Genomic DNA, 25939 nt, shown 5'->3' on the forward strand with positions numbered 1-25939 from the left:
TAAAATGTAAAGAATACATTTGGTGTCTGATGTACTGTTTTTAATCTGTTAAAATAGTTATTACTTAGAGAAAAAAGAAACATCAATATAACAACTGATTCCAAACACGGTAGTGTACATAAAAGGCATTTGTATGGTCTTGTTGGCTTCAAGAATATATGTATAATTATATATGAAAGCTACAAATGACAGTTTTCCTGAAGGTATCATCGCCGCTAGCTTGTCGTTAGTATAAACTACTATCCACCATAAAAGGCCCAGCATCAGATGATACACTGACAGCTAACTAACCTGTCCCGGAGCAGCCATGACAATAGCTATCTTTTTGCCTTTTAACATACATTTTTCGGGCTCAACGTGGATAGCAACAAAACAGAAAATATTTATATATAATTGTGATGCTAACGTTAGCTAGCGTGCTGGCTGGCATTAGCAGGGTGGCTCACTTACCTTCCCAGAGACTCTGCTTCGCCTGTCACACCTGATGAACGAAAGACTAAACTACATTATCTATCCTAGCACACAGCAGGCGTTGTCTCCGCTGCTTTAGCTGCCATAAAATATCAAAATACGTCCAGCTGCAGCTGTGCAACGCCAGAAGTTACGCTAAAAACGGTTTGTTTTTTCCCCTAAATTGAAGATGTAGCGGCTGTCCCCTAGCAATCACCAATCAAATTTCTCCGTTTCTTCTTCGCTTGATTTTTTTGTTTCGCGTTTATCAGCCAGCTTAGTGGGGCATTACCGCCACCTAGTGGACGGACTCTACAATCACAGAGAAGACGACAGGTGTCCTGAGGAAGGAAGAATACTCACATTTTACCATAGATGCATTTTACCTCAGTGAAAGTAGCAAAAAAACGGTGTAAAACAGTGAGGAACCCCCCACAGCCGTGTCAGATGAACAAAGGTACCCCTTCATCTAGGGCTGTGCAATTAATCGAAATTTAATCACGATGATGATTTCGGCTCCCAATGATCACAAAAACAGAATAATCGAGAAAAACAATTATTTAGCTCATTACGTTTTGCGAGTAAACTCTTATTGTCTCTTGTGTTCTGAAAGAATAAATAAAGTTTAAATAGGAAAAGTATTAAGGCAAATTTCACAGTTGTGTTCTTTTTTAACTTTTTCCACTGTTTTTTTAAGTTCAATAATTGCAACATCTTTCCAGAAGTCAACAACTAATCGTGTTAAATTATCGTGATTTCAATATTGACCGAAATAATCGTGATTATATTTTTTTTCCATAATCGAGCAGCCCTACCTTCATCCATTCCCAATGTATGTTCCAAATCTATAACACTACTCATTATGTAAAAGTTGTTAATTTTTTCATACTTGTTGAGCTGCAATATTGGTTTGGTCAGCAATCACACAAGGCTATACTTCTGCTGCAACTTGGAGTGAAGCTGAATGTTTCAACCATTTATCCATTACTATTAGCTAACTATTTCAGCAGTTTAGTCATTACTTTTAGCTATGTATCTACTATGATAAATATTTCATAGAGAAACAGCTAAAGCATCATCTTCAGACCATCTTTGAAAGCAAAAAAAAATCCTTCTTCACCCTTATCTAATTAAATATGCACTAATTTGAATAACTTACCAGAACAGAAATCTGAACATTGCATGAGGCCAAGTTCAAAATTCTTGTTTCGTTTTGTTGACATATTAGAGGCAAAGATTTCTACAGAGGAAACGTTTTCCATCTCCATAAATCAAAATATACTGTCTACTTGAAAAGAAAATCCATGGTTTTAGGTATACATGTTGTATAATTCAAATTTTGCAAGACACACGGTGTATATAGGATACATGTTAACTAATAGATGTCACCATGAAACTTCCCCAGTTGGTTATCTCACATTAAGACAATATTTGATGTATTACGTAAGTAAGTACGTTTTCTGACATAGTATGTTTAACTATGCAAATGAGGCATTATCTAATGCTAAGTTTTGGTGAATTTAGGGGAAATCTACAGACACAAATAGACAAAGTGTAAAATTCATGTTTTATTTCATTTCGTGTGTTGTATGTTTTGTTTCCTTTTGAATACAAATATTATGGGTAAGGAAATGCTCCTCCCATCACTAACGCTGAGCTATCTCAGGTGGCAGTAATAATACATCATCTTGTTATCCACAGCGCGAGCGCACGAACACACACACACACGCACACACACACACGCACAAACGCACACACGCAGACACTGTAACTTGCAGTAACCCCATTGTTGTTTTATGCAAACAGTCTGAAGCTGGATAGGACAAACTGAGGCAAATATGCAAATCAGCCTATCAGGCAGCACAGGGTTGCACTGCAGAGGTGAACGTTTCTCCACTTAGGAAAATGCTGATGAACAGCCAAAACATTTTATCCCAATACTTCATTCCCAATGCTTCATTTTGAATAATCAGGGAGGACAGACGGCAGCTGGAGCGGCACAAACTGTTTATCTGTCTGAGGTGAGTCACTCCACCTTTACAGGCTCATTAATTACTTTTTTAGTACCTTCAGTATGTCATGAGTTTTAATAAGAGTTTAGATCTGCCTTGCTTATGAATATTACAACTAGGAGTGTGTGTGGTGTGGAGGGGAGGGGAGGCATTAGAATAAACTCATAATTTTCCTGTGAGTGCTTCATTGTCCTGGTGAAGTTACAATCCTGTAGGAAAATCAGTGATATTTATCGTTACAGATATTAAGATGAGCGCAGACACGGTGGAGCAGTCGGAGGCTCCAACTGAACAGGCAGGTAAGGGTATTTCGCCTTTCCTCCCCACGCCGCTGAATCATCTCTACACACACAGTTCAACAGATGTGACTCAGGAGAAAGTGTGCTGTTGTCGTGACGCTGCACTTTCACAGAAAGAGTTTGTTTATTGCATTTACATTTGATTTGATTTGTTACTTTAAGGGACTTTATCAGCTTCACCCCGAAGAGTACATTATAGGAAGCTTGCTTTATCTTAAGTGTTGATTTTAATTTGGAAAATATCTAGAAAAATCATATAATACTACTGTCTCAATTATCTGAGAGGATATTTGTTGAACTCAAATCTCCTGCATTTTATAATCTACATTTAACTTTTTGGCTTTAGATTTTTATCACTGTTCAATGGTCTTTGGTGCTGCTATTCACATCAGGTTTTAGAAACATTTGCTACTGTATTATTTAAGTGCAACATCTCCGGTGGTGGAAGACGTATTAAGATTTTGTTATTTAAGTAGAATTACTAAGACCACAATTTAAATGTTTTGTTAAAAGTAAAAGTCCTGCATTTAAAGTATGTAAGTATAATCAAGAACAAGAAGGAAATTGTACTTTGATGTATCAAAGTATAAGTACTCTTTAGTTGTTGAATTATTACAGGCTGTATTATAATATTATTTTATATTATTGCAGTACAGAACATGTAAGGCTATTTTTATCCATTTTTTATACTGTTGGGTAGTTTAATTTATTGTAAAACAATGCATTGTTTTTCATATAGGCTACTTATCGTTTTTTTAAATCTTCATCTGCAAAGTAACTAAAGTCATCAAATAACTTTAGCGCAGTAAAAAGTACAATATTTCCCTCTGAGATGTAGTGGAGTAGAAGTAAGCAACAAAAAACTAAAACACTCAAGTAAGTACCTCAGAATTGTACTTATGTACAGTATTTGAGTAAATGTACTCGCAGCTCCATCCATCAATACAAAGAGCGCATGTTTAGCTCATACTGGTCAATATGATGACTAATGTGGTGTAGGGAGCTGTGTGTGTGTGTGTGTGTGTGTGTGTGTGTGTGTGTGTGTGTGTGTGTGTGTGTGTGTGTGTGTGTGTGTGTGTGTGTGTGTGTGTGTGTGTGTGTGTGTGTGTGTGTGCGTGCGTGCGTGTGTGTGTGTGTGTGTGTGGGTGTGTGGATATTGTGGCAGTTGGTTCCTATACCAGGATGCACCTGAGGCTGTTTGCTGATGCGTGCAGGCTGCCTGGGGGGCTGAGGACGCCAATCAGCCCTGAAACAAAACCAGGAACGAGCAACAGAAAAAAAAGTGGAACTTTTTATTCAGACAATGGCTGCATGGGAGAAGTAGAACGGCTGCGTTTCATGGAAGTGCTACATGTCTGTGTTGTTGTCAAAACAGTATGATCACCACGGCTCTTTTTGTAAAATCAGATGTGCCACAGCTGCACTTTGATTCTGAAGAAATCTTCATGCAGCTCTCATAAGGAGTCCTGAGTGTATAAATAAATATATATATATATATATATATACACGTATATAAATACGCATTCAAATATATATTTGAATGAAATATCATATATGAATGAACTGACATTTTGGTTTTATTTGTCCTGGTTTTGAGATATGTGTCTCTGAGATTTCTGCCTCCACTCTGATACAATGGAGGTGAATGTGAATGCAATATAGTCTGTGGTGCTGCCAGTATTAAAACATGACATTCAAATAATCAACAGCAATGGGTCTTTCCAATTAAGTGTCCAAGTGGTAATCCACAGACCAGTGGTGAAATTAAGTACATTTACTCAAGTACTGTACCTAAGTACAAATTTGATGTTGAAATATTGCACTTTTTACTCCCCCATTCATCTGACAAGTGTAGTTACTCTACAAATTAATTTTTTTGCACACAAAACACATGTAGTTTAGGAAATACAATGTTTTATTATAAATTAAACTATAACCAACTATATAACGGCCTATAAGTCCAGCTGAAATGATTAGCAGATTAATCACTGAGTTGATTGACAAATGTGAGGAATTTTAGTGAATACTTTTACTTTTAATACTTTTAAGTACATTTTCCCGATGATACTTACACACTTTTACTAAAGTAACATTTTCAATGCAGGACTTTTACTTGTAACAGAGTATTTTTACAGTGTGGTGTTAAAACTTTTACTTGAGTAAAGGATCTGAATACTTCTTCCACCACTGCCACAGAACTCACATAGTCAAGTATACTATAATACATGTACCATAATACATTTAGTTTTCAATGCTGTGAGGACCACAAACTATTCAATTCAATTTTATTTATAGAGTCAAAGCATAACAGACATTATCTCAGGAGGACACTTTACAGATAGAGTAGGTCTAGACCACACTCTACAATTAACAGAGACCCAACAAATTCTTCAAGTGCAATTGCACTTTTTGCAGCGGCAGTGAGGAAAAACTTAATATTAACAGGCAGAAACCTCAGACAGAACCTGACTCTTGGTGTTCAGCTATCTATCCTCAAATAAATGAATATCCCTTCACCTCCACATGTACAGAAAAACCTGAACAAATAAAACCAAAACTATCTGAGTGGAGAGATACCACTTGAGGTAATGAGGCTTTCAGATAGCATGCAACAACTCCGTGGCTGCAGCCTGAAACACAATGATTCCATTGGCTTACACGACACAATGGTGCCATTCAACATAGTTGAACTTTTGCAGAATTTCCCAAAATATACGACACCAGTAGTCTGACGTCGTCATACTCAGATTCTAGTCTGATACTGCTCCATTGGGCTGTGATTATGGGGCGTGTTTCAACCATTGACATATATGGTTTCAACCGAACCAGGAAAGAAAATGCCTCTGCACTCAATTGGATAGACCTACAACCAATCAGAGCAACGGAGACAGACGTCACAGAAGCTGCTGGTCAAAGGCAGGCTTCGACAGAGCAAAGGCAGGGGCGGTGCGGACGGGTGTCGCAATGTGTAAACGTACGTGATCGCGGTTCTCTGTGACTCTTTTAAAATCCATGCGATGTCGATATCTTTTATAAACAGACGCGATGGCAGCCATCTTTGTTGTAAACGAATTCAACCCAAGCGCTCTTTGGTTACGTGGTTGATTACGTTACTGTTGATCATCTGTCCATCATCGTATAAAGCCCGCCCTGACAATTTGATTGGTCCGAACAGTTCTGGCTCGAGCATAGCTGCTCCACAACGGATCAAGTCCAGACCAAACTTCACGACCTCAAATGTTGTGGGCGGGGCTAAGTTCGGCTGGCATCCAGGCTATGACACCAGTCGAGAAAGTTCTAACTTGGTTGCCAACCAAAACCAAAATGGAAAATGGTTGCCAACCAAGTTGGAATCCCAGATATGTTTTAATTAAGTCCCTTTTGACTTTAGCCCCTTTAGACTATTAATATCTAACCAAGACAAGATCTTTCCCTAACTTTAACTGAGTGTTGTGAGTGCCTGGACATCAGAGATAGGAAGTAACTCTACTCAAGTAGATTTTTCAGATATTTTTTGCTTTTACTATTTATTTTTGTGCCAACTTTTTACTTTTACTCATTTTTTAACACGAATATTGGTACTTTCTACTCCTTACGTTTTACAAAATTGGCTCGTTACTTTAGTTTCAAATAATTTCAGTGGAGTTACCGTTATTATTTTTCGCGTCATCAATACCGAATTCAATCTAATTGGACGGGAATATACGTTGCACTTGACGCACCACTACAAGACGACTCGACAGATTCAGCGGCATTCATTCGCGCCAAATCATTGCGGCTTGATGGCGGTAACGTTAGCATATAGTTGTATGGACGACAACCTGATAGAAAATGAAGAAAACGGAGATCCCAGAGATTCAACATATTTTATCCTTTATTTTCTTTCCAGAAGCCATATTTGAGCACACACAAATACATGTAGATTCCTTTAAATGTTAAGGGGAAGATACAAAAAAAGAAACTGGATCTGTGAACAGAATCACAATTGAATTCATATCTTGCTACTCAGTCAGAATCTTATTAACCTAGAGTCCCAGTCTCTGTCACAATAATCATATATGTAATATTTTAGGCCTATTCGCAGACATCCAATAAAATGTAGGCAATGGCGTATAAAGAGCCTTTTTTCCATGTCCACTGAAGTTTCTCAGCTTGCACTCTAACATTTGTGTGGTCCAGGTAGCTTTGCATAAAAAATGGTTGTCATTCACAAGGCTACTTTTACTTTTATACTGTTTTTAACACAAGTATCTTTGCTTCTACTTGAGTACGAGAAGTGAGTATTTTTGCCATCTCTGCTGAACATAAGTTGAATGCTTAAGTTTCTATGTTATGTTATGTTATGTTTCTTTATTTAAACAGGGACAATGCACAAAGAATATTAACCATATAGATAGATATAGATATAGATGTAATGTAATGGGGTGTTTCCAATCGTAGACCCTGGGCGGGTAGGTAGAATAATAAAAGAGTAAGAAATGTTAGACATTTACAAGAAGATTAGACATTAAAAGAGCACAAAATAAGAGCTTTTTTATATGACTGGCTGTTTTAGCGAATATTGTAGAGAAAACAAGCTTAATGAACATTTTGCATGATACATTCTGTATGTTTTGCTACTTTGCAAATACGTTTATTAAAAAAAATACATGATTCAGATGGCATTAAGTTCATCTCTAAAATGCTAATTAGTTGCAATTAAACATAATTTCTAGGAGACAAGGTTGCCTGGTGGGATTTCAGTCAGATGTCTGACAACATTAACATTCCTGTGCTGCTCCACATCTTCATTAAAACCTGTGTCTGAATATTACATTTTTGAATGACAATTTTTTTGTAGCTTTCTGAACAGTTTTTGTTTGCTTTTGTTAGCTTGAAAATCTGAAAGAAACTGTAAAATAACAGAATAATATAGAGATACTATCCTCTACACAGTCCCACGGCCTGAAAAAGCTAATGCAAAAGAACAATCCCTATGCCTGTTTGAATCAGGATCAGAGAGAACACATACCTAGCTTACTGAAAGGAGAACAGGACAAGGCAATAGATCAAAGTGACATAGTGAAAGATCATTACATACCAAATATTTAGGTGTTTAATTTTAAATAAAAAGTGTCTGAACTGAACACTGTCTGAGCTGATATTGTAGCTATTTCTGTGTATAGAAACTGTGTGCAAGCTTTTAGTATGTAATGTATTCAGATTGGAAAAGTGTACTTGAAGAAGTCCTTACGTGTATAAAATCTGCTGGATATTGTCCCATTATGCAATGCACAAAGGAAACGAAGGAGCTGCTCACACGTGTAACAAATCGGGGAGAGGGGTGTCTCAGAAAACAAAACAAAAAAGGATGCAATCATGCATGTTGCTTTAAAGTTTTAAGGGGTCTGGTGTTATTCTATATGTTTAAAATTCCAAGAAAAGAGCAAAACAATCTATAAAAGTATGCTTTTAACAACAGTGTGTGTCAAAGCCTGATATATCTTCCTCTGTGCCATAGAGCTCCATTGTAGTCCAAAAACTGCTAAAACACACCAATGAGCCACACTATTGCACTGGGTGACATGTTCCTTCATTACCATAAACACACACACTGTACTTTATTTTGGCTAAATCCCACACATACCGTCCTGCTACCACAAATACTCACTAGAGCAACAAATGTGGATTAATCCGCCGCTGAAAATAGTCCCCAACAAATACACTATTTTATTTCCTCCAGTTTGTTTGATTAAAAACTACAGTGACCAGCTGTTTTGGGAAATTACTGAGACTTAAAAAAAAAAATTTAACTCTATATTTGTGACAAATTTTTAAAGATTAATCTTCACAAGGAACCGATGGGCAGAAAGTATTGAGAGGCGGACTAATGCATTGTTTGTTTTGGTCCTTTCATGTGCTCTGTTGACAAAAAGAAAAATATAGAATACAATACTAATACCAGACATCCTTTAAAGGTCCCATGACATGGTGCTCTTTGGATGCTTTTATATAGACCTTAGTGGTCCCCTAATACTGTATCTGAAGTCTCTTTTATATAGACCTTAGTGGTCCCCTAATACTGTATCTGAAGTCTCTTTTATATAGACCTTAGTGGTCCCCTAATACTGTATCTGAAGTCTCTTTTATATAGACCTTAGTGGTCCCCTAATACTGTATCTGAAGTCTCTTTTATATAGACCTTAGTGGTCCCCTAATACTGTATCTGAAGTCTCTTTTATATAGACCTTAGTGGTCCCCTAATACTGTATCTGAAGTCTCTTTTATATAGACCTTAGTGGTCCCCTAATACTGTATCTGAAGTCTCTTTTATATAGACCTTAGTGGTCCCCTAATACTGTATCTGAAGTCTCTTTTATATAGACCTTAGCAGAATTACAGCCACTAGAGCCAGTCCCACAATGAGCTTTCCTTAGTATGTGCCATTTCTGTGTCTGTAGCTATTGAGGAGGAGAGAGGGGGGTGGGGGGCCTTAACCAACTGCCACTTTGCTCATTTGAAAGCCATGATGTCTCTCTCTCTCATGGGTGGGCCACATTCTCTGGGCAAAGCAGAGAAAGGTAGCCTTGCTCCTTATGACCTCATAAGGAGAAGATTCCAGATCGGCCCATCTGAGCTTTCATTTTCTCAAAGGCAGAGCAGGATACCCAGGGCTCGGTTTACACCTATCACCATTTCTAGCCACTGGGGGACCATAGGCAGGCTGGGGGAACTCATATTAATGTTAAAAAAAACCCTGAAATGTTCATGCCATGGGACCTTTAAATACTAATGGCATTCCAACATCACAGTTTTTTTTCTCCAGTGTATGCGCTTATTTTATCATTTCTTGTACAAAACAGAAATGCACAGTTAAGGCAGTTTACAGTTGTGCGGAGGCTCCATGCAGAGCTCTCGCCGTAGCCTATGTAAGTGGCCAGGCGATTGGCTTTCGGAGAGTAGCGACTCTAGAGTCATAGTGAGAGAAACAAAGTGTCTCCTCTGTGTTTTCTGACCAAGGTGGGAAATCTGGAGCAGTATAAGTTAACCATCTCCTTGATTTCACGTTGTTTATGGAGAAGGAGAACCAGGAAATGAGTCGGGGGAAATGCAACGCTACCAAGCCACGGCCGAGCGACGTGCGTCGCCGCGACGTGTAGTTACATGTTTCGAGAGGTGCACGTCAGGCTATGGCGTAGGGTCCGGCGTAGTACGTCTACGCCGGACCCTACGCCGTCAATTCGACGCACAACTATAAAAAGGCCTTTAGACGATTAGTATCATAGTAGCCTACATGTATACAGTACCATAAGGCTGTATTATGTGACTGGGACACACCTTCTGTGACTGACTTTATAATGCAGAAATGTCACATTCAGCCCTCAAGACTAACTGAAGTCAAACATGATTGTGCCAAAGGATTATCACTCCACTTGTTCCCAGCAGTTTCTACTAATCTACTCGCAGACTGCTTTTTTGAAATACACTTTTAAGAGTATAAGACGAAACAACTGGTTAAAATGGAGAATTTCTGTTTCCAACCATCATTTCTAGTGTGTGTGTGTGTGTGTGTGTGTGTGTGTGTGTGTGTGTGTGTGTGTGTGTGTGTGTGTGTGTGTGCAGACAGAGCTCTAACATAGGCTTCCTGCGCTCAGAGCTGATTTGCATGTCTTGGTAATTTCCATACTGGAAGTTTGGCCGTGAAGCTGGGGGGGCAGTGACATAGTGGGGTGGTGGTGGTGAGGTGAGGTGAGGGGGCAGTGTGTGTGTGTGTGTGTGTGTGTGTGTGTGTGTGTGTGTGTGTGTGTGTGTGTGTGTGTGTGTGTGTGTGTGTGTGTGTGTGTGTGTGTGTGTGTATATGTGTGTGCGTGTATATATATAGATAGATATATGTGTGTGTGTGTGTGTGTGTGTGTGTGCATGTGTGTGTGCGTGTATATATATAGATAGATATATGTGTGTGTGTGTGCATGTGTGTGTGTGTGTGTGTGGATGGGATGGGAGGAGGTTTTATAGGTGTATTTGCATCATGTGTCTCCAGCAGCACACGCACACACACACAGTCCCAAAGGCCCAATTTGACATTCAAATGATGCGAGCTTATCCAGCATACCTTTGAACTCTCGTCGGCCCTGTCCCTGTCCTCCCTCATCCCACTGCTGCACACTGCAGCAGGAAAACTGCACTTCTTGAAAAGACTACACATACTTCTACATAGATTCCTTGTCCTTTTGTACAAACATGCACATAACTGTGTATAAACAAAGCACATTGCCATGTCTATTGCCTGTAAAGGATGCACTGCAGGGTGTTTTGTTTTGAATGTCAAACACTTCATTTTCTGCATTCTGGTCATTTTTTTCTGCAACATTTTTTGTCTTTCTGCATCAGTTCATGATGCAAACGTCTTTATGTAAAGGAAGTTATAATAGGTTTTTGGGGTGGGTTGCACTGTGATGAAGATTTGTGATGATCGTGGGGTTGTAACCCCACTATACAGCACTACACTATTGTATTTTTTTTTTTTATATTATAGCATGTTTCTAGTCAAGATTTAGTTTTTTATCATTAATATTAACCCCTAATATAGTGAAATTGACAAAAATATGAGGTACTTTCAGAGGTCAGCTCAGAGCGTATCTATAGAGTAAGGTGACAAGTTATTAATACATTTAACATGTGCTATTAATCAGATGTTGTGGTATCTGGGTGTATTTATGCTTTGGTTTAGTTTGCAGTGATGTAGTTTTGGTATTAAACTTTTGCATGTTTTATATCTTTATATTATATCTGTCTTTTAACATTTAAACCCAGGACCATGTGATAAATAAGTGTTCTTACTGTAACATGTTATCCTTTGGGAGTGGTGTGTTTTGAAGACCCATAAATAAATCAAATTAAATAGAAACTGCTCGGCACACTGCAACAAAAATCCCAAAAAAATTCAGGATAATAAAGTTAGACGAAAGTCTTTTGTTTCGATAAGAAAATGATGTCATTGCAACTGAAAAAGATAAAATTTCCGTGGTGAAATAATGGTATGAAAACAAAATATCACACAGAAATTATGTCTCACAACACAAGACTTAATATAATCTTTAAATTATTTGAGTTTGAAGACTTTTAATAACCTGAATCTCTTTCGCTCTTCCCATATTTAGAGCAAAATGGAATCGACTTCAATCGACAAGTGAGTAACAGAGTTTTCACAATAATAACACTTCCTGAGAATCTATGAATGAGATCTCTGTCATAAGGGAGATTTGGATTGTTTAGTTTAACACAAACTAACCTGTTCATGTTTGCCAGCATGCTTAGACACAGTAATATTTGCATCCAGCACAGCGGGTTGAAACTGATGTCATGTGCACACAGCTTTAGCTTTATATTCAGCTTAGTTCACTCGCATCACAGATAAGATCCTTTAATAATTTATACTTTCTATTGATCCCTAGTGGGGAAATTACATTTTACACTCTGTTTGTTATAAATCACTGCACAAATGGAGAGATGTCAGAGTAAGTGGGCTGCCAGTGCTGGACCCTGAGCAGTTGGGGGTGTACGGTGCCTTGCTCAAGAGCACCTTGGCAGTTCCCAGGAGGTGAACGGGCATCTCTCCAGGTACCAATCCACACTCCGTACTTTGTTCCGTACGGGGACCGAACTCCCCTACGGACTGAGCTACTGCCACCCCCTCTTGGCCTGCTAACCAATCATAGCACCGCAGATGGAACTGAGGTGTGGCCCTACCCCGTCCCTGACCCCCCTTTAATAGACTACAGTTCGAGATCATGGCATGCATATGCCTGGCCCACCATCTAGACCCTGTTTGCCTTTCAAATGACAAGGAACAACCCAGAGAGCCCAAATCTTGACTTCCATATTGAATCTACATCGCATTGATGTAGGCTATCTAATGAAGTTACTTACTACTTGAGTAGTTTTTTAAGAGACACTTTTTTGCTATTACTCAAATAGTTATTTTTACGAGTAATTTTACTTCTACTCGAGTCAACACGATGATAAAGTAACAATACTTGTACAGTTTTACCCTCTGCTACCCACCACTGATCAGTTCTCACAAACCCTTGTTCCAGTTGCAAGCACTTTAATCAAAGAGTGATTTTCTCTTCTCAGATTTATTCATTTGAACTGTTTTTAGGGGCCTGAAGAGGCAAAACTGTCCAGCAAAGCTATCAATCTTCACCTGACCAGCTGGCGGCCGCCATAGTTTCGTAGGATATCATACAAGTTGTTGTGCATAAGTTTCCGCACAGTATCAAACAAACCTGTTCATGATAATGCATGAATTCTTTAGCGGATGTTATGCTCAAACAGGAGTAAATAGTGCATTTGTTGGGGAATATTTTTAGCTGCGGATTATTCCACATTTGGTGCTCTAGTGAGTATGTACATCAGTTGGACGGTGTCTGTGGGAGTGACTGAAAATATTCATGTTTTTAATAGTATTTGGACAACAATGGAGCTCTATGGCACCAAGGAATGAGATATATAAGAATTTGACACAAAATTACGGTACAAAATTAAAAGGATTTGGTTCCTGTCTTTTCACAGGATTTGTTGAAAATGACATGACATGAAAATGAAAGGTTATAACCAGACGTTCTGTACCCTTTAAAAAGTTCAGTTGGAATACAAATATCCGAGAGCCATGATAATGGTAGTGAATAAGACTCAACTGTCTTTTAGACGGCTTACATCCTCAGGATAAACTACCTGCTCTCCCCGCCGATGTCAATAAAGACTCCAATCTCTCTAAAAACATCTCAAATAGTTTGAAGCTATTTGGCTACTTCTCCAAACATTGTTTTTGGCAAGAGGAGGAAGTTTCTTTCAGTGCTCGTGTTTTCAGTAAATGATATGGCTTCCAGGTGGGGGTGGGTGGTGTGGGAGGGAGGGGGGGTTGGGGGGGGCGGGGATTTGCATACTGGCTTGCCCAAGGGGAGGGAGAGAGGATATCACTCTTTGTATAATGTTTAGTGACCAAACTGGTTCTGGAGCCGAGTACACACAAACACACACACACACACACACACACGTGTGAACACGCACCCATTTGCCCCCAAGACAATGTTTCTCATCTTTTTCACTATTTAAAGTATTGATATACCTGAGTTAACACTGTTTTGGTTTCGATGTCTTAGATAAAGACAGAGGAGATTAATGACTCGCCTCATTCAGCGGCTACACTGAAGACATGTCATCTAACACAGAGCTCTCCACTGCCTGGAGGTCAGCTGTCTGGGGTCTGTTTTTTTTACAATACTTATTTGATGCTTTTAAACACACACACACACACACACACACACACACACACACACACACACACACACACACACACACACACACACACACACACACACACACACACACACACAGCTCTGACAACACCAGCAATACATAAGAACTAGACCTCTGACTTGGATGCAGGATACATGATGTACAGAGCACATGATATACTCAAAGAGATAACTGCATACCTAAATACATTTGTTGTGGGTGTATGAATGGGAAGATATCAAAGCCTATATGCATATAAATGTACATATATGTAAAAGGAAACGCTCAGTTCCATTACAGTCGACAGTGATGCATCCATAGAGTGTATTAATAAAAGAAGTGGACGATTTGAGGCCCCCATTTTTAGGCAACCAAAATGTTCCAATTAACTTTGATGAAGTGAAAACACACAGCGAGAGGGTCAAAGTTTAACATTAAAACACTGACAACAGCCAAAAACAAGTTCAGAGGTCTATTTCATGTACACAGCGTCATAGTTAGCATTGCTAAGCCTCTGTCCTGATTGACAGGTCAGTATGTAGCCACGCCCCTAACGCATCCCCTGTTATCGTCTGTTTTAATATAAATGGGACCATAATTTACATTATGAACATCATGTTGTATTGAAAAAGACTTAAGGTTAGCGATTGAGGCCATAAACTCGTTATGAAAATGTTTATTGAGGTAATAAATCAAATCAGAAGAAGGGCTTTTTTTCATAGACTTCTCTAGAAACAGACTTCTTTATGGAGCCAGTGGTGTCGCCCCCTGCTGGAAATGAGACAGAATGCAGGTTTAACACACTTCCATGTTTGGTTTCACTTTTCAGACCCAGGGGCTACATCCAATTATTTTATACAGTCTACGGATGCAACACATACAAATCTGAAGAGAAAGAAGGAAAAACAATAATTAAAATAAATAAATAAATATCCCACCTTATAAGCCAAAAATATTGCAATCTATCATTCCTTTTAAACTGGTTATTGTACATCTAAGCATGTTGGGTATGGGACTGAGTTTCACAGAGTGGCAGCATTAGAAGAAGTACTCAGATTTACTTAAGTAGTTACATGTGATTACAAGAACCCAGCATGAGAACTGTGTGGTCTTATGTTGTTTTATGTGTTCTATGTGTTTTATATGTGTTTCTCTGTTGTTCAGCACTTTGTAAAACCTTTGTTTTTTAAATGTGCTATATAAATAAAATGGATTGGATTGGATAAGTAAAAGTTGTGCATTTTAAATTGTATTAGTTCTGGTTTGTGTAAATGTACTTTCCACCACTGCAGAGTGCTCATGTATAGTACAGTATACATTCACTTCAAACTCTACCCTGAAGTATAGTCTGTATAGGTGAGTCAAGACTCATTTTGGTGTTGTTGTTGTTGTTGTTGTTGTTGATGTTGTGTTTTTCGTCTCTGCTCCAGGAGCTCACCTCTCTCCACACCATGCAGCAGCTGGTTCTGATGCCACCGTCTCACCTGTCGTCTCCCTCCCCCTTCCTGCTCTCGCAGAGCCCCACCAGCCACCAAGGTGCAGTCTTTAAACGGACTTATTTCCAGGGATTCAGGGCTTCATTACGGTTTTAACAAAACACTTGAGCCGTTCCCTAATTCAGAAGCTTTCTTTACTGTAAAGGACTGGCATTTTGGGAAATATGCTTAATCAGATTACTTGCCGAGAGTTTGTGGCCTACAATCATTATAAATCTACTGACAGCCGCCGGTTATTTTAGCTATGCATTAAGACTGAAAACAGAGGGAATCAGCTATGGTTGCTCTGTCCAAAGGAACGGACTAATTAACACGTTACATCTCATGTGTTTAATCTGAACAAAAACCAAAGTGTAAACATTTATATTTTTAAGAAGGGTTATGTGTCGGCCTATATCTTGGCAGGCGCAGTAAAAAAAAAAAGCAGGATTAAATATATTAGCATAGACATGTTGTCTTTAAGGAATAGTCCAACATCTTAAAAAAAACATTCTTATTTTCTGTCTTTCCCAGAGTTAGATAAGAAAACTGAAATAACATGTCTGTGTATTAAATAGAGAGCTGGACTCAGGACATGGTTAGGTTACCGAAGCATCAAGAGTGAAAGCAGGGGGAAACAGCTAGCCTAGATCTGTGCAAAGTTTAAAATTATGGCTTTGAGCTAATTAAGTAACAGGAGGATTAAACAAAAATGTGTGAATTTAGGCTGAGTAACTATTGACGACAGACAACAGTTTATCCATCCGCCCAGTACGTCTGCCTTGGTCCAAAGTCAAAACATACAGCTAACAATACCTCTAACGTTTAATCTGTACATAAACAGAAATATGAAACAATTTGTGGGTTTTGTGGTGCATGCTGCTTGTATTTCTTGACAAACAGCAGCAGCAGAAGTAGCGTCCCAGTTCTTTCAGTCACCAAATAATTATTGATCCAAGCCTGCTGTTTTCCTTTGCAGCTCTTTTGCAGCAGAATCTGCTGTCCCTTCCCTGCCAGAGTCAAACTAGTCTCCTTCAGCATCAACCTGGAATGGCTCTGACTCCACAGGTACATCCAGACCACTTCCTGTCTACACACACATCAGCACAAAGTATAATGCACAAAGAATGTCACATTGCCTAATGTGACTCATTGGTTTGGTTTGGCTTTACCGTTCTGTTCCACTCTCACCGCTCTCATCGAGCCTTTAAAACTCAATGCACACAGCAGCAAACAGCAGACAGAAAAAGTTAGAGACTAGCTGGTTAACACAGTGGAGCATTTAGCAGCTAAAGAGATCGATATTTCCCTCAGGAGGTGGTGGAGACCAAAAACAGAGAGAGAATATTGGACGAATATTCATCAGTGGACACAAACACAAAGACTCCTTCTGAATAATCATGTTGATTAAAGGCTGCTGGATGTGGAAATAAGCAAATCTTTGCTAACAAGTTTCACATAAACTTAGCAGGTGATAATAATATGTCAGTTTTGAATTAAAGCTTGTTTCTGCTGCCGCCAAGTGGCCAAAAAAACTGTTAATTCAGGTTTAAAGGTACAATTTGGGTACACAAATTTCATTTTTGGAACAAATGGTAAAATGATACCAGAAGAAAGCCAATATCTGAACATCTGACTAAAAAAATGTTGAGTCTTGCAGATACATACACAGTATTACAGTTGTTGTTGTTGTTGTGTTTTTTTACATTACCTGGAAACAAACATTTGTTCTGTGATGTCGCTCTGATCCAGGCTATGAGTCGCTCTGGTCTGGCAGGACCGTCTATGGAGAACCACATGGACATGTCCCACCTGCAGATGCCCAAACACATGTCTGTACCACCACAGGAGGAACCCAGTGACCTGGAGGAACTGGAGCAGTTTGCTAAAGCGTTCAAACAAAGACGCATCAAACTGGGCTTCACTCAGGTAGATAAGAGAAACAACCCCACCATGTTTTCCTTTAAGGACCCTGACATCTGCTGCTTATTGAGTTATGGACATCTAATGTTCTGGAGAAGATTTGAAACCTAGAGACCACGTTTCCAGGGTCTTAAGGACATTTACTGAAAAACCTTGTTTTAGACTTTTGAGGTTGTTTTTTTTTGTATCCTGTATTTCGTCAGGCCGTATTTATAGTTTGTGCTGGAACCCTAAAGACACATTTGTATCGGCAATCATGTCTATCTGTTAAAGATTCAAAATCCTTTATTAATCCCACAATGGTGAAATTAACACTGTTGCAGCAGCAAGGGATGGGGGAAAAGTTCAAGACACAGTAATATAGTAAAATGTATTTAAATGATTGCACAGCCACATTTTTATTACACGGTATATCAAGGTCAAGGTCAAGGTAAACTTTATTATCCCACAAGGGGAAATTCATGTGGTCATTCATTTTGCACTCTTGTCACAACATATTCTCTAAACATATAGACACCACAGACAAACCAATAAACATGTATATAACAAAAAAGTAACAGTACAATGGGAATGACAATAACAGAAGTCAACAATCACAATACAAAGAATAAACAATACTACAGAAATGACAAAGACAGTCCGACATCTAACGTTTACGAAACATTAAGGTAGCTAAAAATAAAATAAAATATATAAAAATAACTAGGAGTGGTTGTCAAAAAAGGAAAATTGGATCTACCATCCAGTTAAAGTGCCAGTGCGGGATCAAAGTACTTGCGATGTGCTTGGTCATTATACAGTCTGATCGCTGTAGGCACAAATGATTTATTGTACCTTTCCGTTTTAATTCTCTGTTGTAAAATTCTACCAGATGACCTATTGCTTCTCATAAATTTATGATGAAGAGGGTGAGTGGGGTCATTAAGAATTTGGTCAGTCTTTTTTAAGATAAGCTCATTGTACAGCTGAGTTGCTGACACCTGATCAAGTCCTATGATCTTACTGGCCATCTTGATCATACGCTGCAGTCTCTTTTGGTCCTTAACATGCATGTTACCAAACACGCAGATAAGGCCAAAAGACAGAACACTCTGGAGAATACTTTTATAAAACATTACAAGGATGTGTCTGTCTAATCTAAAAGTGTTTAGTTTCCTAAGGAAAAACATCCGCTGGTGCATTTTCTTAGTTTTATTCAATGCGCAGTCATTAAAAATTAATTTAGAGTCAATCAGTCCTGGTGTGTGTGTGTGTGTGTGTGTGTGTGTGTGTGTGTGTGTGTGTTGTCCATTTGGTCTACTGGTGACAGTGCTGACAACCTTATTTAAAAGGTGAATGGGAAAATTATAACCCAAACTGTCCGACTTAAACTTTGACCAACCTGCTTGTAGTTGTGTGCACACAGTTTTTTATGTGCAATGAGGGATTATTAGCAACATTTCACCTTCAGTTTATAAAATCTGGCTGAACTGCTTGTTTGTTTTTTTAATTCATATTGTGTTTGTTGCCTTGTTGGTCTTGTAGTGATGTCGACATGGTCCCAGATCTCAGCAATAATTTTATTGAGTTTGATGTTACCGTAGCTGATAGAAATGGGGGACAAAACTATGAAAATAAGATACAAGTTGTAATAAATGAGAATTATCATTTTACAATACCTAGATTTTGGTTGGTTTGGAATAATTTTTCAAAAAGATGTCTTCACATTTGCAGCATTTAGATTTTATTTTCATAACAAAGATCCATTTGGGGTTGTTACTTTGAAAGAACTTTGAAAGACTATAATGGCTTTGATAGCTGATCAAATATGAGCATGAACGTTTTTTTTAAATCTTGGATACAAAAAGTCGTCAGTCAGGAAAACTCCATCAACTGAGGAAGACTTGGACCGTGATCAAATATATTTTTTCTATACTTTGACTTTTGCATAAGAGGGTGACACAGTGTGTGTTTTCACAGGGAGATGTGGGCCTTGCGATGGGAAAACTGTACGGGAATGATTTCAGCCAGACCACAATCTCTCGCTTCGAGGCTCTCAACCTCAGCTTCAAAAACATGTGCAAGCTCAAACCTCTGCTGGAGAAATGGCTGAGTGATGCAGGTACAATACAGTGACCACCATATTGATTTGTATACCACTAGAGGGCTAGAAACAAACAAAGCAAATGTAAAATTCAATAAAAATGTTTCTGAAAATGTAAGAATTTAGGCAGAAAAACAACTTTGCATAGATTTCTGAGTTAAAAACGTGACACAAAATGTCTTTAGTACTAATTCTGCAGCACAAAATTACTTACCTGATTGTATTGTTGTTCAAAGTTGATGATAAATGTCCTTGTTATATATTTGTATTGTTCCACATTAGAGAACTCACCCTCTGACTCGGTGAGCAACCCCACCTCTCTGCCGCCCCTGATCGAGGGCTACGGACGCAAACGGAAAAAGAGGACAAGCATTGAAACCAACATCAAGCTGACTCTGGAGAAAAGATTCCTTGACGTGAGTTCACGACTGAATAGAAATTTGAGGAGTTTTTTTGGGAGTGCTTTCTAAGTTATATTATATATATTTATTGTGTATAGACAGAAAGGTTGGTTATAGCTTTCATTATAAACCAACTTTTCTGTTTAATCACAGACACGTTAAGTTATGTTTGTATGATGCATGACCATTTGCTCATCATTGATGTTAAACAATTAAAGTCACTATGTGTAAATAATAATAATAGATTTTATTTATAAGAATCAGAAAGAAGTTTATTGTCACAGTAGTTACCCTACGTGGAATTTGCCTTGGTGATTGGTGCATACATTCAAACAAACATATTTAACATTAAAAAGAATAAACAATAAATACAGATTCTTTATATAGCGCATTTCGAAGTAAGAGACTTTACAATAAAACCAGCACATTCACCACATTAAAAACGTAAAAGCAATAAAACCGACACAAAACACAAGCATAATAAAGGCAAGTGAAACAGGAAGGTGGAGGGGGGGGTGTGGCCTTGACCAACTGCCACTGATGCCATGATGTCTCTCTGTCATGGGTGGGCCAAATTCCCTGGGTGGGCAAAGCAGAGAAAGGGGAGGTAACCTTGCTCCTTATGACCTCATAAGGAGAAGATTCCAGATCGGCCCATCTGAGCTTTCATTTTCTCAAAGGCAGAGCAGGATACCCAGGGCTCGGTTTACACCTATCACCATTTCTAGCCACTGGGGGACCATAGGCAGGCTGGGGGAACGCATATTAATGTTAAAAAACCTCATACATTGAAATTGTCATGCCATGGGACCTTTAAAGGATAAAATCATAAACAATTTTTTGGTTTCCAGAACCCCAAGCCCAACTCCGAGGAGATAACCCTGATCTCAGAGCAGCTAGCCATGGAGAAGGAGGTGGTTCGAGTTTGGTTCTGTAATCGGCGTCAGAAGGAGAAGAGGATCTACTGCCCGGTGACTAGTTTATCGGTCAAATCACACAGCTACAACTCCCGAATGGTTAGCTGTCTAAAACATCAATCTCTTTCACTTAGAAACACAAAATACTATAGGCTACTCCTCTCACGTGACTCTTTGTACTTTTCCTTTAATTTAAAGTTCATGTGTGTTCATAATCATTTGCAACAACCAGCTCAAATATGTCACATTAACGGGTCTCATCTTTCATGAGTCCGTCTACCTTTTCCGGGGTTACTTTGCAGTGTAGGCAGTATTTGCCAGTGCTGGAATAGTAACTTTTTCTGCAGGATTTACTAAGTGCACACACATAATCCAACAAGTCCTCCAAACCATACGACGATATAGATGGTTTATCGCTACCCTCTAATATAGTGGTCTTCAACATTTTGAGGCCAAGGACCGCTTAGCTGAATGAGAGACAGAGTAGGGACCCCCGCCTACATGTACTGTATAAAATAAAGTTGCATTACACTGGGCCAGATGGATGAAAATGAATGGCGGTGACTCCTTAAGCTTAATTGTATGGCTACATAACCTATAGTAAGCTTATCTTTAATGTGTAAATTTTTTCCAATAAATAGCCAATTTATCTTTGCTATTAAAATGTTAGATTCCTTTAAATGTATCTTTTCAGGCATATACAGTATTCTAATTTTTGAAAAAAGTAACTTTCAAAACACTATTTTTTAAACATAATTTGGCGGCCCCACCTCCACTAACTCTAAGGACCCCCAAGGGGTCACGGACCCTCTGTTGAATGACTCTGCTCTGATACGACTCACAGGAGCGTTTTCCATCCTCAGATCTAAACCAGAGAAAGTAACGGTCGTGGTTTTAAACACTTTGTTAACGTTGGGAAACGGTCACAGTTTGATTATGTCTAGGCACCAAAACCACTTAGTTACTGTAAGTTTAGAAAACAATCGTGTTTAGGTTAAAGCTTTAGTGTCTAACTTTCTGATATTAATGAACATCCGTTACATTCCAGCCATTGCCAAATGAGTTGATACTAGCTAGCTCAGAGATTATCGGTTAAATGAAATGACTGGTTTAGCAGGGGTTAACACTTTTTCAAGGAACTGTATCAGTGTCACATTCTCATAAAGGGCTGAGCCCCCCTAAAGGTCTGATCCTAGAATCGCCCCTGTTTTGAGACCACTTGAATTACCATATGCTGAAAGGTTGTTATAAAAAATTTGCCCAGTGACATAAAAACACCGCCTACCAGTCTTAGTTTAATACAATGTGCAGTTTTCTGCAAGTGACCAAAGTTCAGTTAGCACACTCAAGCTCTTGTTAGTATGCAAGAGCCTTTACTGTTGACATTGATCACAAATCAAAATCAGTTTAAATCAAACTCAATTTATTTCCATTTTCACTGTTTCAGGCCTCAGCGTCCAGATCCTACAGCCCTCTGGCTTCAGGTGGAGGCAAGTACCATTTCCTTCGTTTACCTATTTTTAAACATTTTAATCTCTTATCTCACTATCCTGGGCTAATTAGCACAATAATAGAAACACACAGTTAGTGTTGAGTATGATTCATGCATGTGGGTTTCTGCATGTGTGTGCATATATGTTCATAATAATAGTGTTTTGACCTTTTCCTTCCAGTTTCATCAAATTCCTCTCCAAACAGTGCAAGTCGCGAAGCTTCTCCCAACAGTCTTTCCGCAGCTTCCGTCTCTTTAACGTCTCAGGTCAACCCAGCTTCCTACAGCACACCCGGGTAAGAAACGTTAACCTCACCTCTCTCCTCACCCCTGCACACCGCTTCTGCTCTCATACACTTTAAAGATACAATAACATGGAGCCTTTCAGGTGTGATATAAAGGAGATTTAGATGTGTAGTAGCCACGTCATTATGGATCGCACATGGTTCCATGGCAAGAGCCAGTCTGTCAGTGTTTTCCTCTTCAATCTGATGCGTATGGATTAATATTCCTGCTGCATTCATGTGTATGTTGCATTTTACTGCTGTAGATGTTGAAGGTTGTGCTCCTTTTACATACTGTTGGCTAGTTTAATCTACAGCAATGCATCATATTCTATAAGATCATCATATGTTTGTAGCGTCGCTGTCCTCTGAGAACCACGTAGCTCAAAAAAGTTTGAAAACTTTTCACGGTGTCAGAATAACAGCCCTGTTTTCAGCTTTGTGACGATGCATTTTCCACTAGATCCAAGAGGCTTTTTAAATACTTTAATAAACTTAGAGAACTTTATATAAACATATATCAACATATAAAAGAAAACATCCTTCAGTTTATCACAAACATTCAACATCAACACATCTGGAGATACGTGGTTTTCACTGGACAGGGAGGGGATGAAAAACTGTCATCTGAGAAGTAACTAAAGCTGTCAGACAAATGTAGCGGAGTAAAAAGTATAAAGTTGCATGAAAACAAAGGTCTCAAGTAAAGTACAAGTACCTCAAATGTGTACTTGTGTATAGTGCTTGAATAAATGGTTTTCTGTCACCTATTTTAGTCTAAGTAGATAATCCTGTGATCTTCTTTCAGGTCCTGGTACCGCACATGGAACCCTGCTGCGTATCATCACTGAGAAACATAAACTCTATAATATGAAGCTTTTTATTTTGAGGAGGATGTCCACTGAAGATGTGTGATGGAGTGGCACGATAATACCTGTTATTAACAGGGTTACAACTACAGGCTAAAACCTTAGACGGAATCATGAGACAAAGCAGCAGAGGACTGCAAACACTCACCAAACTGCTGTTAGGACGGCCTCGAGCTGTTTGATTTGCATTCATGTGACTCTTTACCTAGATCAGCTGCAGAGAGGAAGAATACACGGAAAAACACACACTCACCTGACAAGTTATCATAAAAACCCTAGCAGGAATTCTCATATTCAAGCCTGTATGGCTCAAATAATCTGTTTAAATGTCAAATTGTTGTTTTCTGCCATCTTTACATTATGCTGGACTCCAATTATCTCAGTTTTGCTGTTATTTTATGTTTTTATGTTATTATAGTTAGTGTTGTTTTGGTGAATTTGATTCAATCCTCCATTGTGTACTGCTCGTCTGTCTAATTAAATATGCAGTTTAAACAAAGGGATTTCATAGAACTGCATATTCATGACTGGTGCAAAAAGGCCTTACATTAGTGAGCAGAACGGCTTTTGATTTGGTTATTTTAGTTCTTTAAAGCAGTTTAACTAAGCTGGTGAGAGAAAATGTAGACCTCTGCTGGTCCAAACCAGCTGCTGGGGCTTCTGTTTACTTTGTTTTTTTTTCCTGCTGTGGCTTGTTGTTCTGCTTACTACAGACTCTCGTAAAAAAAAACTGCCTTTCAGACCTCAAGCCATGGATGGATTACTGAACTGGGGACCCAGGGGTCAGGGGTCCTGACTGATAAAATGTCGCTAAAAAACCCACATAAGGATCACAAAAAGACGCTAAATGACCACAAACACACACAACATGACAGAAAGATACACATAATGACCAGAAACAACCCAAAATGGCTACAGAGACACAAAACAACCACAAAGAAATGACAAAAAAAAGGATACTCAAGATGATCACAGAGACCCAAAGTTACTACTAAGACAAGCAAAATGACTAAAAACAGACGTAGAACTACCGCAAAAAGACATAAACGACTACAAATGACCAAAGATGACTATAGACACACAAAACAACCACAGAGAAATGTAAAATGACAAAAAGAGGAGACTCAAGATGATCACAGAGACCCAAAGTTACTACTAAGACAAGCAAAATGACTAGAAATAGATGCAAAACGACTACAAACAGATGTAGAACTACCGCAAAAAGACATAAACGACTACAAACGACCAAAGATGACTATAGAGACACAAAACAGCCACAGAGAAACGTAAAAACCACTAAAAATAGATCCACAACGACTACAAGGAAACGCAAAATGACCCAAAATGACTAAAATAAGATGCAAAATGATCAGAAATGTAAAAATGACAACAAAGAGATGCAAAACAATCACAAAGTGACCACACAGAGACACACAACTAAAAACAGACGTGAAACGACCAAAAACGGACACATAAAAAAGTTTAACTACTAAAAATAGATGCAAAATGACTACAGAGATTTAAAATGACTAAAACTAGATGCAAAACAATCAAAAAAGGTGCAAAATGACTACAAGGTGTCTTGTAGACTCTATGTCTGGGCCCAGGGGCCCATTGTCTCGTAATCCGTCCATGCCTCAAGTCAAGGTCTGACTCTTGTTTGTTTGATTTGTGAATAATGAATTTCTGTTTTTTGAGTGTCCATTGAATATTATTTTTTATTTTAGAGAAATGTTTTTCAGTGGTACAAAACTCTGAGCTAAACCACTATAATTATGATGTTATATAATGTAACAGCAGGTACTTTTTAATGTTTTACTGATGTAACTGAAGCTACCGTGCTAAAAGTTAAAAGTGGAAACAGTGCTGTTTGATCCTCTGAGTCTCAGGGAATCATTTCTCTTACCTCTTAACTCCAGGGACCCTTATTAACTTTTATTAAACGGAGACGGCCATGAGTTTGACCGTCTTTCTTTTAAATAATAAATATATACACATACATACACATACAGTGGTTAAATTGGCTTTTGTAGGGAGGGGGAGCCCTTATTTACGGGGAATGGTCGTCATTCAAAATCGCGCCGTAAAATGACTTAATGTGTTTTTACACCAAAGGGGCTCTTTTCCCAGTATTAATGTGTAAGGTAGGGTTGATTAGTTCAAACAAAGAGAAATACTTTACAATTCACTTACTTTATTATTATTTCTTACCTTTTATAGGCTAAAGTTAACAGGCAGGCAACAGATTTCACCCTTGGAAAATGTATGAAATTGAACATGTTTGAAAATATTGGTTGGCAAATATGTAAACATCTTTTTAAACAAGATAATTATGTTGATTTAAGAGAATCAGAAACCACTATTATAGCCTTTTTAACAGTGATTGGCTTGCCCAGCTTGTTAATAGCCAGTGTTCATTTTAGCTTCCAGTTTGTTAGATGGCACCAACATTTG

At 38.5% G+C, this 25939-nt stretch overlaps 2 protein-coding genes across 5 annotated transcripts in view; one reads left to right on the forward strand and one right to left on the reverse strand.

The window, feature by feature from the left end:
- trim37 (tripartite motif containing 37) overlaps window positions 1–661 on the reverse strand; it is a 31330-nt gene extending 30669 nt beyond the window's left edge. For all 4 annotated transcript variants that reach the window (XR_005636462.1, XM_039777719.1, XM_039777716.1 and 1 more), the window contains exon 1: window positions 451–661. The gene's annotated coding sequence lies outside the window, so the exon portion shown is untranslated. The remainder of the gene's footprint in view (window positions 1–450) is intronic.
- A 1713-nt stretch (window positions 662–2374) lies between these two features.
- Window positions 2375–25733, forward strand: pou2f3 (POU class 2 homeobox 3). Its single transcript, XM_039826492.1, has 13 exons — window positions 2375–2471; window positions 2705–2761; window positions 11902–11930; window positions 13906–14007; window positions 15472–15577; window positions 16496–16584; window positions 17269–17445; window positions 19399–19540; window positions 19805–19938; window positions 20775–20939; window positions 22288–22330; window positions 22514–22628; window positions 23425–25733. Exons 2-13 carry the CDS (start codon window positions 2713–2715, stop codon window positions 23465–23467), a joined length of 1194 nt encoding a protein of 397 aa, XP_039682426.1. The 5' UTR covers window positions 2375–2471; window positions 2705–2712; the 3' UTR covers window positions 23468–25733.
- Window positions 25734–25939: the final 206 nt, after the last annotated feature.

This window comes from Perca fluviatilis, chromosome 16 (genome assembly GCF_010015445.1).
Source record: "Perca fluviatilis chromosome 16, GENO_Pfluv_1.0, whole genome shotgun sequence".
In the NCBI taxonomy this organism is placed as follows: domain Eukaryota; kingdom Metazoa; phylum Chordata; class Actinopteri; order Perciformes; family Percidae; genus Perca; species Perca fluviatilis.